The 18,367-nt window shown below is 45.9% G+C and overlaps 1 protein-coding gene across 4 annotated transcripts in view; it reads right to left on the bottom strand.

Moving 5' to 3' along the window:
* Positions 1-8,856: 8,856 nt before the first annotated feature.
* LOC106595683 (tropomodulin-3) overlaps positions 8,857-18,367 on the bottom strand; it is a 54,199-nt gene continuing 44,688 nt past the window's right edge. For all 4 annotated transcript variants that reach the window (XM_045689636.1, XM_045689637.1, XM_045689639.1 and 1 more), the window contains one exon: positions 8,857-12,424. In XM_045689636.1, the coding sequence (XP_045545592.1) occupies positions 12,393-12,424 (32 nt within the window). In that variant the 3' untranslated portion in view covers positions 8,857-12,392. The remainder of the gene's footprint in view (positions 12,425-18,367) is intronic.

The raw sequence follows: 18,367 nt of genomic DNA, 5'->3' as shown, positions 1-18,367 counted from the left end.
ATGTGATGCCAGGTGGGAGGAAGAGCGAAAGAGAGGGAGGGAGGGGGAGGGAGGGAGGGAAAGCGGGAGAGCGACAGAGAGAGAACAAACTACCTGTGTGCTGCCAGGAGGGAGGGAGAAAGCGAGAGAGAGAGCAAGAGAGAGATCAAGATAAATAAAGAGAGAGAGAGAGAGAGAGAGAACAAACTCCCTGTCTGCTGCCAGAAGAGAGAAAGGGGAGTTGTACGAACATGCACTATCACTCACATTGTGCTCTTAACTACAGGTGGACCAAGGGTGACTTTAAAATACACACACATGCACACATGCTTCACATCCGGAAACCAAACACACTGCTGCCACACCGTGTACGTGTTACATCATGCCTGTTCACCTTGACCCTGGATTCAGTCCAGTTGGTTTGTTGATTCTCAACATAATCACAGCCCACAGAGTCCTATGCCCCGCCCTCTACCCTGCCCATGATCCTGACAAAACCACACACTCAGTAATGATGGTCACATTTAATAACACAAACACCTATGTGTTTAATGAAGAAGGAAACCAATAGAAGACGCTCAACCAACGTGAGACGAGGTGCAACCAAAAATCAGAAGAACATTTGGAAGGAATAGGAACGCATCAATAAAAATATTAAATGAATAGAAAAATGCTTAACGAATGTCACGTTATGAGAAATGTACTGGACTGGTGTATTTGAAAAAACCAATGAACTGAGTCCAGAGCAGTTATTTCCTCAAGGAAGTAGAAGGTGTCCCTAACCACTGATCTAGGGTCAGATCTGTCCCTAACCACTGATCTAGGGTCAGATCTGTCCCTAACCACTGATCTAGGGTCAGATCTGTCCCTAACCACTGATCTAGGGTCAGGTCTACAGTTTTCCATTCCCCTAATGGTTAGGACTGGGGAGTGAAGTAATCTGGTCCTAGATCTGTGATTAGGGGCGACTTCTACCACTGCTGTAATACCCTATCAGGCCTGATCTGGCAAAGCTTCTCATTAAAACTGATTTCAGACGACAGAACTATAAATGTCATAATCTCATCTGAGCTCCTGCTTGCCTGACATCACTTCACAGGCAAAAAACTGATCCAAGTCTAACTGGCTTCAGCTAAATTCACTTACTACTGTGAGAAAGTCTTTCCTGTGGCTCAGTTGGTAGAGCATGGTGTTTGCAACGCCAGCATGATGTGTGCAACGCCAGGGTTGTGGGTTCGATTCAAAAAAAAAAAAATGCATGAAATGGATGTATTCGCAACTGTAAGTTGCTCTGGATAAGAGTGTCTGCTAAATGACTAAAATGTAAATGTAGAAGGGCTTCTCTGATATCTCCAGGCCCATATCTCTATATTGCTGACATCTCTAGGCCTGTATCTCTGATATCTCTAGGCCTGTATCTCTGATATCTCTAGGCCCATATCTCTGATATCTCTAGGCCTGTATCTCTGATATCTCTAGGCCCATATCTCTGATATCTCTAGGCCCATATCTCTGATATCTCTAGGCCCATATCTCTGATATCTCCAGGCCCATATCTCTGATATCTCTAGGCCCATATCTCTGATATCTCTAGGCCCATATCTCTGATATCTCTAGGCCTGTATCTCTGATATCTCTAGGCCCATATCTCTGATATCTCTAGGCCTGTATCTCTGATATCTCTAGGCCCATATCTCTGATATCTCTAGGCCCATATCTCTGATATCTCTAGGCCCATATCTCTGATATCTCTAGGCCCGTATCTATGATATCTCTAGGCCTGTATCTCTGATATCTGTCTTTGTGATATTCTAATGTTGGGTATGACAACAACTTGTCCATTTCTATTATCAGTTTATATTATATTCTGTGGAACGTAGAGAGAGCTTGTCTGGTAACCATGGCTACACTCCAACTGCTGCTTCACTGTTTTCTATTACAGTACAGACCTCTACTGTGATAACACCCCATACATGACAGAGAGAGAGAGAGAGAGAGAGAGAGATGGAACTGTTCTCATGATCTGTTCTCCATTCTCTCTCTTTCTTTCTTTCTCTCTCTGTCTTCTCAGGGAGTGGAAACTCATGACTCATTCATTTCCCCTCTGGCTAGAGTTCCACAGAGGTCCGCTACGGCAACCAGATCCAACGCTACACACACACACACACACACACACACACACACACACACACACACACACACACACACACACATTATGAAAGTGAGATCCAACAGTCCACTCTGCCACAGTTAACCCAGAGAGGAATGTGTTGGAATGTGTTGGATCTCACTCATGACATCATCCTGCAGGCATGTGCAAACAATCACAGAAACTGGATCTAATTCGAGGACGTCACACACACACACACACACACACACACACACACACACACACACACAGAACACACACACACACAGAGACAGAACACACACAGTACACACACTCCTGTAGAATCCTTCCAACTACATTGAACAAAAATATAAATGCAATATGTAAAGTCTTGGTCCCATGTTTCATGAGCTGAAATAAATGATCCCAGAAGTGTTCAATATGCACAAAAAGCTTATTTCTCTCAAATGTTGTGCACATCCCTGTTAGTGAGCATAGTGTGGCATATCAAGAAGCTGATTAAACAGCATGATCATTACATCCCTGGGTCGCTCCTCTTTTCAGTTCGCTGCAGCTAGCGACTGGAACGAGCTGCAACAAAACACTCAAACTGGACAGTTTTATCTCCATCTCTTCATTCAAAGACTCAATCATGGACACTCTTACTGACAGTTACTGACAGCCCTTGGTGCTGTTGTCTGTGCCCAATAATGTTTGCACCATGTTGTGTTGCTACCATGTTGTTGTTATGTTGTGTTGCTACCATGCTGGGTTGTCATGTGTCGTCCCCGCAGGAGGCCTTTTGCCTTTTGGCAGGCCGTCATTGTAAATAAGAATTTGTTCTTAACTGACTTGCCTAGTTAAATAAAGGTGAAATAAATACAACATAAAAAAATACACAGGTGCACCTTGTGCTGGGGACAATAAAAGGCCACTCTAAAATGTGCAATTTTGTTACACAACACAATGCCACAGATGTCTCAAGTTTTCAGGGAGTGTACAATTGGCATGCAGACTGCTGGAATGTCCACCAGAGCTGTTGCCAGAGAATTGCATGTTAATTTCTCTACTATAATCTGTGTCCAACATCGTTTTAGAGAATTTGGCAGTACGTCCAACTGGCCTCACAACCGCAGACCCTGTGTAACCACGCCAACCCAGGACCTCTACATCCGGTTTCTTCACCTGTGGGATCATCTGAGACCAGCCACCCAGACAGCTGATGAAACTGTGGGATCATCTGAGACCAGCCACCTGGACAGCTGATGAAACTGTGGGATCGTCTGAGACCAGCCACCCTGCCAGCTAATGAAACTGTGGGTTTGCACAACTGAAGAATTTCTGTACAAACTGTCAGAAACCGTCTCAGGGAAGCTCATCTGCGTGCTCGTCGTCCTCACCAGGGTCTTGACCTGACTGCAGTTCAGTTGTAACCAACTTCAGTGGGTAAATGCTCACCTTCGATGGCCACAGGGACACTGGAGAAGTGTGCTCTTCTCTGATAAATCCCGGTTTCAACTGTACCGGGCAAATAGCAGACTTTTTTATTTTATTTAAAATGTAACCTTTATTTAACTAGGCAAGTCAGTTAAGAACAAATTCTTATTTTCAATGACCTACCGGAAAACAGTGGGTTAAGTGCCTTGTTCAGGGGTAGAATGACAGATTTTTACCTTGTCAGCTCAGGGATTCGATCCAGCAAACTTTCGGTTATTGGCCCAACGGTCTAACCACTAGGCTACCTGCTGCCCCAGACAGCATGTATGGTGTTGTGTGGGCGAGAGGTTTGCTGATGTCGGGTTATGGTATGTGCAGGCATAAGCTACGAATAAATTTGCCTTTTACTGATGGCAATTTGAATGCACAGAAATAACCTTAAACAGATACTGAGGCCCATTGTCGTGCCATTAATTCACCGCCATCACCTCATGATTCAGCATGATAATGCACGGCCCCATGTCGCAAGGATCTGTACACAATTCCTGGAAGCTGAAAACGTCCCAGTTCTTCCATGGACTGCATACTCACCAGACATGTCACCCATTGAGCATGTTTGGGATGCTCTGGATCAACGTATAGAACAGCGTGTTCCAGTTCCCGCCAATATCCAGCAACTTCACACAGCCATTGAAGAGGAGTGGGTCAACGTTCCACAGACCACAATCAACAGCCTGATCAACTCTATGAGAAGGAGATGTGTCACGCTGCATGAGGCAAATGGTGGTCACACCAGATACTTTAAGGTTTCTATGACCAACATATTCATATCTGTATTCCCAGTCATGTGAAATCCATAGATTAGAGCCTAATGCATTTTTCAATTGACTGATTTCCTTATATGAAATGTAACTCAGTAAAATCTTTGAAAATGCTTCATGTTGAGTTTATATTTTTGTTCAGTGTATATAACCTATATATAGTAGTATATATAGTGTATATAACCTATATAACCTATATGCCTCTCCTTAATGTCAATATGCCTTCTCCATTGCTGTTCTGGTTAGTGTTTATTGGCTTATTTCACTGTAGAGCCTCTAGCCCTGCTCATTATACCTTATCCAACCTCTCAGTTCCTCCACCCACACATGCTATGACATCTTCTGGTTTCAATGATGTTTCTAGAGACAATATCTCTCTCACTATCACTAAATGCCTAGGTTTACCTCCTCTGTACTCACATCCCACCATACCTTTGTCTGTACATTATACCTTGAAGCTATTTTATCGCCCCCAGAAACCTGCTCCTTTTTCTCTCTATTCTGGACGTCACAGACGACCAATTCTTATAGCTTTTAGCCGTACCCTCATACTTATTCTTCTCTGCTCCTCTGGGGATGTAGAGGTGAATCCAGGCCCTGCAGTGCCTGGCTCCACTCCTACTCCCCAGGCGCTCTCTTTGATGACTTCTGTAACCGTAATAACCTTGGTTTCATGCATGTTAACATTAGAAGCCTCCTCCCTAAGTTTGTTTTATTCACTGCTTTAGCACACTCCGCCAACCCGGATGTCCTAGCTGTGTCTGAATCTTGGCTTAGGAAGTCCACCAAAAACTCTGAAATCTTCATCCCTAACTACAACGTTTTCAGACAAGATAGAACGACCAAAGGGGGCGGTGTTGCAATCTACTGCAGAGATAGCCTGCAGAGTTCTGTCCTGCTATCCAGGTCTGTACCCAAACAATTTGAACTTCTAATTTTAAAAATCCACCTCTCCAAAAACAAGTCTCTCACCGTTGCCGCCTGCTATAGACCCCCCTCGGCCCCTAGTTGTGCTCTGGACACCATATGTGAACTGATTGCCCCCATCTATCCTCAGAGCTCGTGCTACTAGGTGACCTAAACTGGGACATGCTTAACACCCCAGCCATCCTACAATCCAAGCTTGATGCCCTCAATCTCACACAAATTATTAATGAACCCACCAGGTACAACCCCAAAGCCGCAAACACTGGCACCCTCATAGATATCATCCTAACCAACGTGCCCTCTAAATACACCTCTGCTGTTTTCAACCAAGATCTCAGCGATCACTGCCTCATTGCCTGCACCCGTAATGGGTCAGCGGTCAAACGACCTCCACTCATCACTGTCAAACGCTCCCTGAAACATTTCAACGAGCAAGCCTTTCTAATCGACCTGGCCCTGGTATCCTGGAAGGATATTGACCTCATCCCGTCAGTAGAGGATGCCTGGTTATTTTTAAAAATGCCTTCCTCACCATCTTAAATAAGCATGCCCCTTTCAAGAAATTTAGAACCAGGAACAGATATAGCCCTTGGTTCTCCCCAGACCTGACTGCCCTTAACCAACACAAAAATATCCTGTGGCGTTCTGCATTAGCATCGAACTGCCCCCGCGATATGCAACTTTTTTAGGGAAGTTAGAAACCAATACACACAGGCAGTTAGAAACGCCAAGGCTAGCTTTTTCAAACAGAAATTCGCTTCGTGCAACTCCAACTCTAAAAAGTTCTGGGACATTGTAAAGTCCATGGAGAATAAGAACACCTCCTCCCAACTGCCCACTGCACTGAGGATAGGAAACTCTGTCACCACCGATAAGCCCACTATAATTGAGAATTTCAATAAGCATTTTTCTACGGCTGGCCATGCTTTCCACCTAACTACCCCTACTGCATTCAACAGCACTGCACCCCCACAGCAACTCGCCCAAGCCTCCCCCATTTCTCCTTCTCCCAAATCCATTCAGCTGATGTTCTGAAAGAGCTGCAAAATCTGGACCCCTACAAATCAGCTGGGCTTGACAATCTGGACCCTTTCTTTCTAAAATTATCTGCCGAAATTATTGCAACCCCTATTACTAGCCTGTTCAACCTCTCTTTCGTGTCGTCTGAGATTCCCATAGATTGGAAAGCAGCTGCTGTCATCCCCCTCTTCAAAGGAGGTGACACTCTTGACCCAAATTGCTACAGACCTATATCCATCCTACCCTGCCTTTCTAAGGTCTTCGAAAGCCAAGTCAACAAACAGATTACCGACCATTTCGAATCCCACCGCACCCTCTCCGCTATGCAATCTGGTTTCAGAGCTGGTCATGGGTGCACCTCAGCCACGCTCAAGGTCCTAAACGACATCGTAACCGCCATCGATAAGAAACATTACTGTGCTGCCGTATTCATTGACCTGGCCAAAGCTTTTGACTCTGTTAATCACCACATCCTCATCGGCAGACTCAGTAGCCTTGGTTTCTCAAACGATTGCGTCGCCTGGTTCACCAACTACTTCTCTGACAGAGTTCAGTGTGTCAAATCGGAGGGCCTACTGTCTGGACCTCTGGCAGTCTCTTTGGGGGTACCACAGGGTTCAATTCTTGGGCCAACTCTTTTCTCTGTATACATAAATGATGTCGCTCTTGCTGCTGGTGAATCTCTGATCCACCTCTACGCAGACGACACCATTCTGTACACTTCTGGCCCTTCTTTGGACACTGTGTTAACAACCCTCCAGACGAGCTTCAATGCCATTCAACTCTCCTTCCGTGGTCTCCAACTGCTCCTAAACACAAATAAAACTAAATGCATGCTCTTCAACCGATCGCTGCCTGCACCTGCCCGCCTGTCCAGCATCACTTCTCTGGACGGTTCTAACTTAGAATTTGTGGACAACTACAAATACCTAGGTGTCTGGTTAGACTGTAAACTCTCCTTCCAGACTCACATCAATCATCTCCAATCCAAAGTGAAATCTCGAATTGGCTTCCTATTTCGCAACAAAGCATCCTTCACTCATGCTGCCAAACATACCCTCGTAAAACTGACCATCCTACCAATCCTCGACTTCGGCGATGTCATTTACAAAATAGCTTCCAATACCCTACTCAACAAGCTGGATGCAGTCTATCACAGTGCCATCCGTTTTGTCACCAAAGCCCCATATACTACCCACCACTGCGACCTGTACGCTCTCGTTGGCTGGCCTTCGCTTCATAATCGTCGCCAAACACATTGGCTCCAGGTCATCTACAAGACTCTGCTAGGTAAAGTCCCCCCTTATCTCCGCTCACTGGTCACCATAGCAGCACCTACCTGTAGCACGCGCTCCAGCAGGTATATCTCTCTGGTCACCCCTAAAGCCAACTCCTCCTTTGGTCGTCTCTCCTTCCAGTTCTCTGCTGCCAATGACTGGAACGAACTACAAAAATCTCTGAAACTGGAAACACTTATCTCCCTCACTAGCTTTAAGCACCAGCTGTCAGAGCAGCTCACAGATCACTGCACCTGTACATAGCCCATCTATAATTTAGCCCAAACTACTACCTCTTCCCCTACTGTATTTATTTATTTTATTTATTTTGCTCCTTTGCACCATATTATTTATATTTTATCTTTGAACTTTCTTCAAACTACAAATCTACCATTCCAGTGTTTTTCTTGCTATACTTTATTTACTTTGCCACCATGGCATTTTTTTGCCTTTACCTCCCTTATCTCACATCATTTGCTCACATTGTATATAGTCTTATTTTTTTATTATTTTTTTTTATTCTACTGCATCATTGATTGTATGTTGTTTTACTCCATGTGTAACTCTGTGTTTTTGTATGTTGTCGAACTGCTTTGCTTTATCTTGGCCAGGTCGCAATTGTAAATGAGAACTTGTTCTCAACTTGCCTACCTGGTTAAATAAAGGTGAAATAAAATAAAATAAATAAAAATAACGACCTGCCCGTATCACTATCGCTATGGGAATGCCCTTTGAACCCAAGGTGAGTTCAAAGGTAATCACAACTGTGATGTAGATTAATTTCCACTTGAACAGAGAACACAACTGTGATGTGGATTCATTTCCACTTGAACAGAGAACACAACAACTGTGATGTGGATTCATTTCCACTTGAACAGAGAACACAACAACTGTGATGTGGATTCATTTCCACTTGAACAGAGAACACAACAACTGTGATGTGGATTCATTTCCACTTGAACAGAGAACACAACAACTGTGATGTGGATTCATTTCCACTTGAACAGAGAACACAACAACTGTGATGTGGATTCATTTCCACTTGAACAGAGAACACAACAACTGTGTACTTGTTGAACAGCCAGTGTGATGTCCTGCGTTGTTTCTGGATCTGATAAATGCATGATGTTGAGACTGATTGCTCTTCTTGGAACAATGACATTGATTACGCCATAAGTTTACCTTGTGGAACAATACAAAGTTACTGAATTCAGTTCAGTACAATTATAAAATACTGCACATGAACTACATGGATTAAAAGTGAAGACAACAGAGAGGGACAGCGTATGTAAAAACATTTATTGGTTGAGGACGTATTATAGTTGACATGGCCTTTTTACCAGGCTTGGTGGTTAATATTAACAGTCCAGCTTCCTACTTCCTCTACTCTTTAGTCCAGACATGGAGCTTCACCATACAACAAAATAAATCCCTCCGCATCAGTGACTTTACATTTACTTGATACACACAGGTGTGTGTGTGTGAGAGACGGTGTGGAATGTGTGTGAGGGTAAACATTTTGAGATGGTCAACTATAACAATATACATGATTAAGATCAGAGTATGGACAGAGCAGAGCCAGGATACTATAGCCTGGGTTAAACCCTATGGGCCCTGGTCAACAGGAAGTACACCATATAAGGAACAGGGAACCATTTGGGATTCAGACATTATAGTATAGCAGACAGCATCACTCCAAATAACCTTAGTCAACCAATCACATCGCTCTATCCCACCCACAGAATCAAGGCTGGCTGACTGGCTGGTTCACCAGATATGATTAGGAAATGAAACATGACCATACTATTGGTCCAGACAAACCACATGATCTCAACATGATGACTTCCTACTCCAGATTACCACATTAACACCACATAGGACCAGTTTCCTGGACACAGATTCAGCCGTTTTGGTCCAGTAGGATTCATGTGAGTCCAGGAGGCCAGCCTGTAATTAAGCAATAAGGCCCGGGGGGGTGTGGTATAGGGTCAACATACCACGGCTAAGGGTTGTTCTTAGGCACGACGCAGCGTGGAGTGCCTGGACACAGCCCTTAGCCGTGGTATATTGGCCATATATCACAAACCCCCAAGGTGGCTTATTGCTATTAGAAACTGGTTACCAACATAATTAGAGCAGTAAAAATGAAATGTTTTGTCATACGGTCTGATATACCACAGCTGTCAGCCAATCAGCATTCAGGGCTTGAACCACCCAGTTTGTAATTCTCTATAAATGGTGAGTGTCAACATCAGGCTGTATTTTGTCTGTTTTACAGCAGGCTAGTGTTCTCAGGAGAATCCAGCTGAGTTTAACACAGCATGTTTTCTTCCATAGTGAGTAGCATGCCAGGGCTAGGAGCCTGTTCCAGACCACTCAGTGTGTGGTGTGTAGCTCTCTCCTGCCTCTCTCTCATTGCCATGGCATTCCTTCACACGGACACTGCTCCACAGACGGCCATCACCATCAGCAACAACAGCCCAGCAGAGAGAAGGAACACAGTGCACATCAAATTTAAAAAGTAAGTGTAATGAACCCAGTTGTTTTCTGTCTAATCTAACCTACTCTCTGACAGGATATGTGTAATCTAAAGAGAATATAGTGACATGGAGTTGCATCTCCTCACAAGTCCAGTATGTATTAGTCTTTGGCATGGTTCAGTATTGGAGAAGCCCATTGGTTGAGCTGACGTTCACGCCAGACCAATAACAGGACAGCAGGAGATCAAGTCAATGCTTCATCATCATGGATTAAAAACCTCATCATATTTACTTGGTTAAATAACATCCACATATGTTTCCCAGTGACATAAAGAGGGACATAAAATAAACCCATTAAATCTTAGTAAGTCTGAATCGATAAAAAAAACAAAAAAACAGTTGAGATTGAAAGAGAACCACCGTATTATCAATTGTAAGACTTTTTTAATTCTTTAAGACTTTAAATTCTTTACGACAGTATTAAAACATCTATAAATGTTCTTCAGGGCTTGAGACTTTTTCAGAGAGGCAGCTGTTCTCATCCACTCCTCAGAGTACCCTACAGCTGCACAAACCCACCACATCCACCCCAGGAGGCTAAACAGACAGCCCTACCAGATGAACCAGTCTGTTAGAGGTGACCAGTGGGTCCTGACTCTCTCTTCCCCCTGTCTAGGAAGCACAGAACCAAGAGCTTTCAGAACCAAGAGATACAGCAGTCTAGCTAGGGAGGCCTGCCCCGTACCACTGTAGGGGTTGGAGGTCAGGGCCCTATACCACTGTAGGGGTTAGGGGTCAGGGCCCCGTACCACTGTAGGGGTTAGGGGTCAGGGCCCCGTACCACTGTAGGGGTTGGAGGTCAGGGCCCCGTACCACTGTAGGGGTTGGAGGTCAGGGCCCTATACCACTGTAGGGGTTGGAGGTCAGGGCCCCGTACCACTGTAGGGGTTGGAGGTCAGGGCCCCGTACCACTGTAAGGGTTGGAGGTCAGGGCCCTATACCACTGTAGGGGTTAGGGGTCAGGGCCCTATACCACTGTAGGGGTTGGAGGTCAGGGCCCTATACCACTGTAGGGGTTGGAGGTCAGGGCCCTATACCACTGTAGGGGTTGGAGGTCAGGGCCCTATACCACTGTAGGGGTTAGGGGTCAGGGCCCTATACCACTGTAGGGGTTAGGGGTCAGGGCCCTATACCACTGTAGGGGTTGGAGGTCAGGGCCCTATACCACTGTAGGGGTTGGAGGTCAGGGCCCTATACCACTGTAGGGGTTAGGGGTCAGGGCCCTATACCACTGTAGGGGTTGGAGGTCAGGGCCCTATACCACTGTAGGGGTTAGGGGTCAGGGCCCCGTACCACTGTAGGGGTTAGGGGTCAGGGCCCCGTACCACTGTAGGGGTTGGAGGTCAGGGCCCTATACCACTGTAGGGGTTGGAGGTCAGGGCCCTATACCACTGTAGGGGTTGTAGGTCAGGGCCCTATACCACTGTAGGGGTTGGAGGTCAGGGCCCTATACCACTGTAGGGGTTGGAGGTCAGGGCCCTATACCACTGTAGGGGTTAGGGGTCAGGGCCCTATACCACTGTAGGGGTTGGAGGTCAGGGCCCTATACCACTGTAGGGGTTAGGGGTCAGGGCCCTATACCACTGTAGGGGTTGGAGGTCAGGGCCCTATACCACTGTAGGGGTTGGAGGTCAGGGCCCTATACCACTGTAGGGGTTGGAGGTCAGGGCCCTATACCACTGTAGGGGTTAGGGGTCAGAGGTTAGGGTAGTATGTTTAAGACCATGGTTACTTGGTTAGATTACAGTACTGTTCATGTTGCTCTAAACACAGGGAAAAAAAACAGAAAATAAATCATTCAGAGAAAAGAAAAAAGAAAGCGCCTGAAATTAACTGAAGAAAAACTAAACAATAAGATGTCCAGCTGTAGTGCTAACAATAGTATAATAAACAATAATAATAATAACAACAACAACATGTGTGTATAGATATGTAAGTACTAGAGGAGAGGGCTATTCCAGTTATTTCTCTTCTTCTCAGATAGATGATGTTAGCTGGGTGTCAAATGGAACCCTATTCTCTATAGTGCACGATCACAGCCCCTAGGGCTCTGATCAAAAGTAGTACACTACATAGGGAACAAGGGTGCCATTTGGGACTCGGTGCCATTTGGGACTCAGTCCCTGTCTGGTTGAGGGCGCCTTGCTCCGGGTTTTGGCACAAGACTTAACGTCCACACGCACGCCACGGTGAGATGAGACCAGGGTATTGGCTGAAAATGTATTCCATATGGCGAGATGAGACGACGGGACAGGCTGGGAGACATGACAGGCTCCGCCCCTTACTGGTCCCCCTCCACTCGCCTCTTGCGGACTGGAGAGAAGACAGGAAGAGGAAAGGGGAAGAGGACAAGGTGGAATTGTACAGTGAGATAGAGACTTGCCCAAAACACAGCAGACAACATGGTGATCAAACAATCCTAAAACAGTCCCCTGCTGGTCACAAGAGACAGAAGATAGTAGAGGTCGACCGATTAATCAGAACAGCCGATTAATTAGGGCCGATTTCAAGTTTCCATAACAATCGGTAAATCGGTATTTTTGGACACCGATTTCCCGTTTAAAATATATATATATATATTTTTTTTACACCTTTATTTAACTAGGCAAGTCAGTTAAGAACACATTCTTATTTACAATGACGGCCTAGGAACGGTGGGTAAACTGCCTTGTTGAGGGGCAGAACGACAGATTTTTACCTTGTCAGCTCGGGGATTCAATCTTGCAAGCTTACGGTTAACTAGTCCAACGCTCTAACCACCTGCTTTACATTGCACTCCACGAGGAGCCTGCCTGTTACGCGAATGCAGTAAGAAGCCAAGGTAAGGTGCTAGCTAGCATTAAACTTATCTTATAAAAAACAATCAATCATAATCACTAGTTAACTACACATGGTTGATGATATTACTAGTTTATCTAACCTGTCCTGCGTTGCATATAATCGATGCGGGGCGCATTCGCGAAAAAGGACTGTCGTTGCCCCAACGTGTACCTAACCCTAAACATCAATGTCTTTCTTAAAATCAATACACAAGTATATATTTTTAAACCTGCATATTTAGCTAAAAGAAATCCAGGTTAGCAGGCAATATTAACCAGGTGAAATTGTGTCATTTTGCGTTCATTGCACGCAGTCAGGGTATATGCAACAGTTTGGGCCGCCTGGCTCGTTGCGAACTAATTTGCCAGAATTTTACGTAATTATGACATAACATTGAAGGTTGTTCAATGTAACAGGAATATTTAGACTTAGGGATGCCTCATAATATGTAGTAAAACGTTCAGGTTGCAGTATAAGTATATGTTTTCAGAAGTGCTGTCTGACAGACTTTCTGCCTTAAGGCTCTGTATCTGTCTGCTGTACGGTGTGATAAACAAGATACATAATGAAGATACTGTACACACACGCCAATTTCATCCCACCAAATTAACCTATAGACCGACAAGCATGACCAGACAGATGTATTTCCATCGGCTTTTCTATATAAAATCATTTTTTAGAATAGCTTTTATATTTTATATTAAATCGTCCAAAGCCGAATACTACCGGCTAAAGGAAACCCTGATAGGGACACAGAGGACACGTCAAAACAATGCTTCTTAGACCTGTACTCCACTAGGTCAGACAGGACAGAGGGGAGGAGAGACCTGTACTCCACTAGATCAGACAGGAGGAGAGACCTGTACTCCACTAGGTCAGACAGGACGAGAGACCTGTACTCCACTAGGTCAGACAGGAGGAGAGACCTGTACTCCACTAGGTCAGACAGGAGGAGAGAACTGTACTCCAGTAGGTCAGACAGGACAGAGGGGAGGAGAGAGCTGTACTCCACTAGATCAGACAGGACAGAGGGGAGGATAGACCTGTACTCCACTAGATCAGACAGGACGAGAGACCTGTACTCCAGTAGGTCAGACAGGACAGAGGGGAGGAGAGACCTGTACTCCAGTAGGTCAGACAGGACAGAGGGAGGATAGACCTGTACTCCACTAGGTCAGACAGGACAGAGGGGAGGAGAGACCTGTACTCCACTAGGTCAGACAGGACAGAGGGGAGGAGAGACCTGTACTCCACTAGGTCAGACAGGACGAGAGACCTGTGCTCCAGTAGGTCAGACAGGACAGAGGGGAGGAGAGACCTATACTCCACTAGGTCAGACAGGACGAGAGACCTGTGCTCCAGTAGATCAGACAGGACAGTTGAGAGACCTGTACTCCACTAGGTCAGACAGGACAGAGGGGAGGAGAGACCTGTACTCCACTAGGTCAGACAGGACAGTTGAGAGACCTGTACTCCACTAGGTCAGACAGGACAGAGGGGAGGAGAGACCTGTACTCCACTAGGTCAGACAGGACGAGAGACCTGTACTCCACTGGGTCAGACAGGACAGTTGAGAGACCTGTACTCCACTGGGTCAGACAGGACAGTTGAGAGACCTGTACTCCAGTAGGTCAGACAGGACAGAGGGGAGGAGAGACCTGTACTCCAGTAGGTCAGACAGGACAGAGGGGAGGAGAGACCTGTACTCCATTAGGTCAGACAGGACAGAGGGGAGAAGAGACCTGTACTCCAGTAGGTCAGACAGGACAGAGGGGAGAAGAGACCTGTACTCCAGTAGGTCAGACAGGACAGAGGGGACGAGAGACCTGTACTCCACTAGGTCAGACAGGACAGAGGGGACGAGAGACCTGTGCTCCAGTAGGTCAGACAGGAGGAGAGACCTGTACTACAGTAGGTCAGACAGGAGGAGAGACCTGTACTACAGTAGGTCAGACAGGAGGAGAGACCTGTACTACAGTAGGTCAGACAGGAGGAGAGACCTGTACTACAGTAGGTCAGACAGGAGGAGAGACCTGTACTACAGTAGGTCAGACAGGAGGAGAGACCTGTACTACAGTAGGTCAGACAGGAGGAGAGACCTGTACTACAGTAGGTCAGACAGGAGGAGAGACCTGTACTACAGTAGGTCAGACAGGAGGAGAGACCTGTACTACAGTAGGTCAGACAGGAGGAGAGACCTGTACTACAGTAGGTCAGACAGGAGGAGAGACCTGTACTACAGTAGGTCAGACAGGTAGGAGAGACCTGTACTACAGTAGGTCAGACAGGAGGAGAGACCTGTACTACAGTAGGTCAGACAGGACAGAGTTGGGGGGAGACAGAGGACTGAGTGCTGGACATGACTGCTGCCTTAGCTAGGCCTGGTGTAGGCCCAGGGCTTCAGACCGGACAAGAGGAGAGAGGCCCAGGGCTTCAGACAGGACAGGAGTAGAGAGGCCCAGGGCTTCAGACCAGACAAGAGGAGAGAGGCCCAGGGCTTCAGACAGGACAGGAGTAGAGAGGCCCAGGGCTTCAGACCGGACAAGTGGAGAGAGGCCCAGGGCTTCAGACAGGACAAGAGGAGAGAGGCCCAGGGCTTCAGACCGGACAGGAGGAGAGGGGCCCAGGGCTTCAGACCGGACAGGAGGAGAGGGGCCCAGGGCTTCAGACAGGACAAGAGGAGAGAGGCCCAGGGCTTCAGACAGGACAAGAGGAGAGAGGCCCAGGGCTTCAGACCGGACAAGAGTAGAGAGGCCCAGGGCTTCAGACAGGACAGGAGGAGAGAGGCCCAGGGCTTCAGACCGGACAAGAGTAGAGAGGCCCAGGGCTTCAGACAGGACAGGAGGAGAGAGGCCCAGGGCTTCAGACAGGACAAGTGGAGAGAGGCCCAGGGCTTCAGACCGGACAAGAGGAGAGAGGCCCAGGGCTTCAGACAGGACAGGAGTAGAGAGGCCCAGGGCTTCAGACCGGACAAGTGGAGAGAGGCCCAGGGCTTCAGACAGGACAAGAGGAGAGAGGCCCAGGGCTTCAGACCGGACAAGAGTAGAGAGGCCCAGGGCTTCAGACAGGACAGGAGGAGAGAGGCCCAGGGCTTCAGACCGGACAAGAGTAGAGAGGCCCAGGGCTTCAGACAGGACAGGAGGAGAGAGGCCCAGGGCTTCAGACAGGACAAGTGGAGAGAGGCCCAGGGCTTCAGACAGGACAGGAGGAGAGAGGCCCAGGGCTTCAGACAGGACAGGAGGAGAGAGGCCCAGGGCTTCAGACAGGACAAGAGGAGAGGGGGAACAATGTCAAACGGCAGGAAAGAAAGAAGGAAGAACTCTTTCTAGAGGACTAGAAGAAAAGTCCTTCTTCAAGAAGAGCAGCTGAATGTCGTCCTCACCAAAGCCCTGGGAATAAAACAACATTAACCAAACCCACCCACCCTCTGCGTCACCATGGAAACAGCTGTAAATGTGTCTTTGAAACGGTATAATTATGATATAACACTGTTACGGTAACCCTGTCAGACTGACTGTAGTATAATATACTGTGTTACGGTAACCCTGTCAGACTGACTGTAGTATAATATACTGTGTTACGGTAACCCTGTCAGACTGACTGTAGTATAATATATACTGTGTTACGGTAACCCTGTCAGACTGACTGTAGTATAATATACTGTGTTACGGTAACCCTGTCAGACTGACTGTAGTATAATATGTACTGTGTTACGGTAACCCTGTCAGACTGACTGTAGTATAATATGTACTGTGTTACGGTAACCCTGTCAGACTGACTGTAGTATAATATGTACTGTGTTACGGTAACCCTGTCAGACTGACTGTAGTATAATATATACTGTGTTACGGTACCCCTGTCAGACTGACTGTAGTATAATATATACTGTGTTACGGTAACCCTGTCAGACTGACTGTAGTATAATATATACTGTGTTACGGTAACCCTGTCAGACTGACTGTAGAATAATATACTGTGTTACGGTAACCCTGTCAGACTGACTGTAGTATAATATACTGTGTTACGGTAACCCTGTCAGACTGACTGTAGTATAATATACTGTGTTACGGTAACCCTGTCAGACTGACTGTAGTATAATATATACTGTGTTACGGTAACCCTGTCAGACTGACTGTAGTATAATATATACTGTGTTACGGTAACCCTGTCAGACTGACTGTAGTATAATATATACTGTGTTACGGTAACCCTGTCAGACTGACTGTGTATAATATACTGTGTTACGGTAACCCTGTCAGACTGACTGTAGTATAATATACTGTGTTACGGTAACCCTGTCAGACTGACTGTAGTATAATATACTGTGTTACGGTAACCCTGTCAGACTGACTGTAGTATAATATATACTGTGTTACGGTAACCCTGTCAGACTGACTGTAGTATAATATACTGTGTTACGGTAACCCTGTCAGACTGACTGTAGTATAATATGTACTGTGTTACGGTAACCCTGTCAGACTGACTGTAGTATAATATGTACTGTGTTACGGTAACCCTGTCAGACTGACTGTAGTATAATATGTACTGTGTTACGGTAACCCTGTCAGACTGACTGTAGTATAATATATACTGTGTTACGGTACCCCTGTCAGACTGACTGTAGTATAATATATACTGTGTTACGGTAACCCTGTCAGACTGACTGTAGTATAATATATACTGTGTTACGGTAACCCTGTCAGACTGACTGTAGAATAATATACTGTGTTACGGTAACCCTGTCAGACTGACTGTAGTATAATATACTGTGTTACGGTAACCCTGTCAGACTGACTGTAGTATAATATATACTGTGTTACGGTAACCCTGTCAGACTGACTGTAGTATAATATATACTGTGTTACGGTAACCCTGTCAGACTGACTGTAGTATAATATATACTGTGTTACGGTAACCCTGTCAGACTGACTGTGTATAATATACTGTGTTACGGTAACCCTGTCAGACTGACTGTAGTATAATATACTGTGTTACGGTAACCCTGTCAGACTGACTGTAGTATAATATACTGTGTTACGGTAACCCTGTCAGACTGACTGTAGTATAATATATACTGTGTTACGGTAACCCTGTCAGACTGACTGTAGTATAATATATACTGTGTTACGGTAACCCTGTCAGACTGACTGTAGTATAATATATACTGTGTTACGGTAAACCTGTCAGACTGACTGTAGTATAATATATACTGTGTTACGGTAACCCTGTCAGACTGACTGTAGTATAATATACTGTGTTACGGTAACCCTGTCAGACTGACTGTAGTATAATATACTGTGTTACGGTAACCCTGTCAGACTGACTGTAGTATAATATACTGTGTTACGGTAACCCTGTCAGACTGACTGTAGTATAATATATACTGTGTTACGGTAACCCTGTCAGACTGACTGTAGTATAATATATACTGTGTTA

The sequence above is a fragment of the Salmo salar genome, chromosome ssa11 (assembly GCF_905237065.1).
Source record: "Salmo salar chromosome ssa11, Ssal_v3.1, whole genome shotgun sequence".
NCBI lineage: Eukaryota > Metazoa > Chordata > Actinopteri > Salmoniformes > Salmonidae > Salmo > Salmo salar.
Note: the sequence above shows the minus strand (reverse complement) of the source record. Positions and strands in the feature narration are given on the sequence as shown.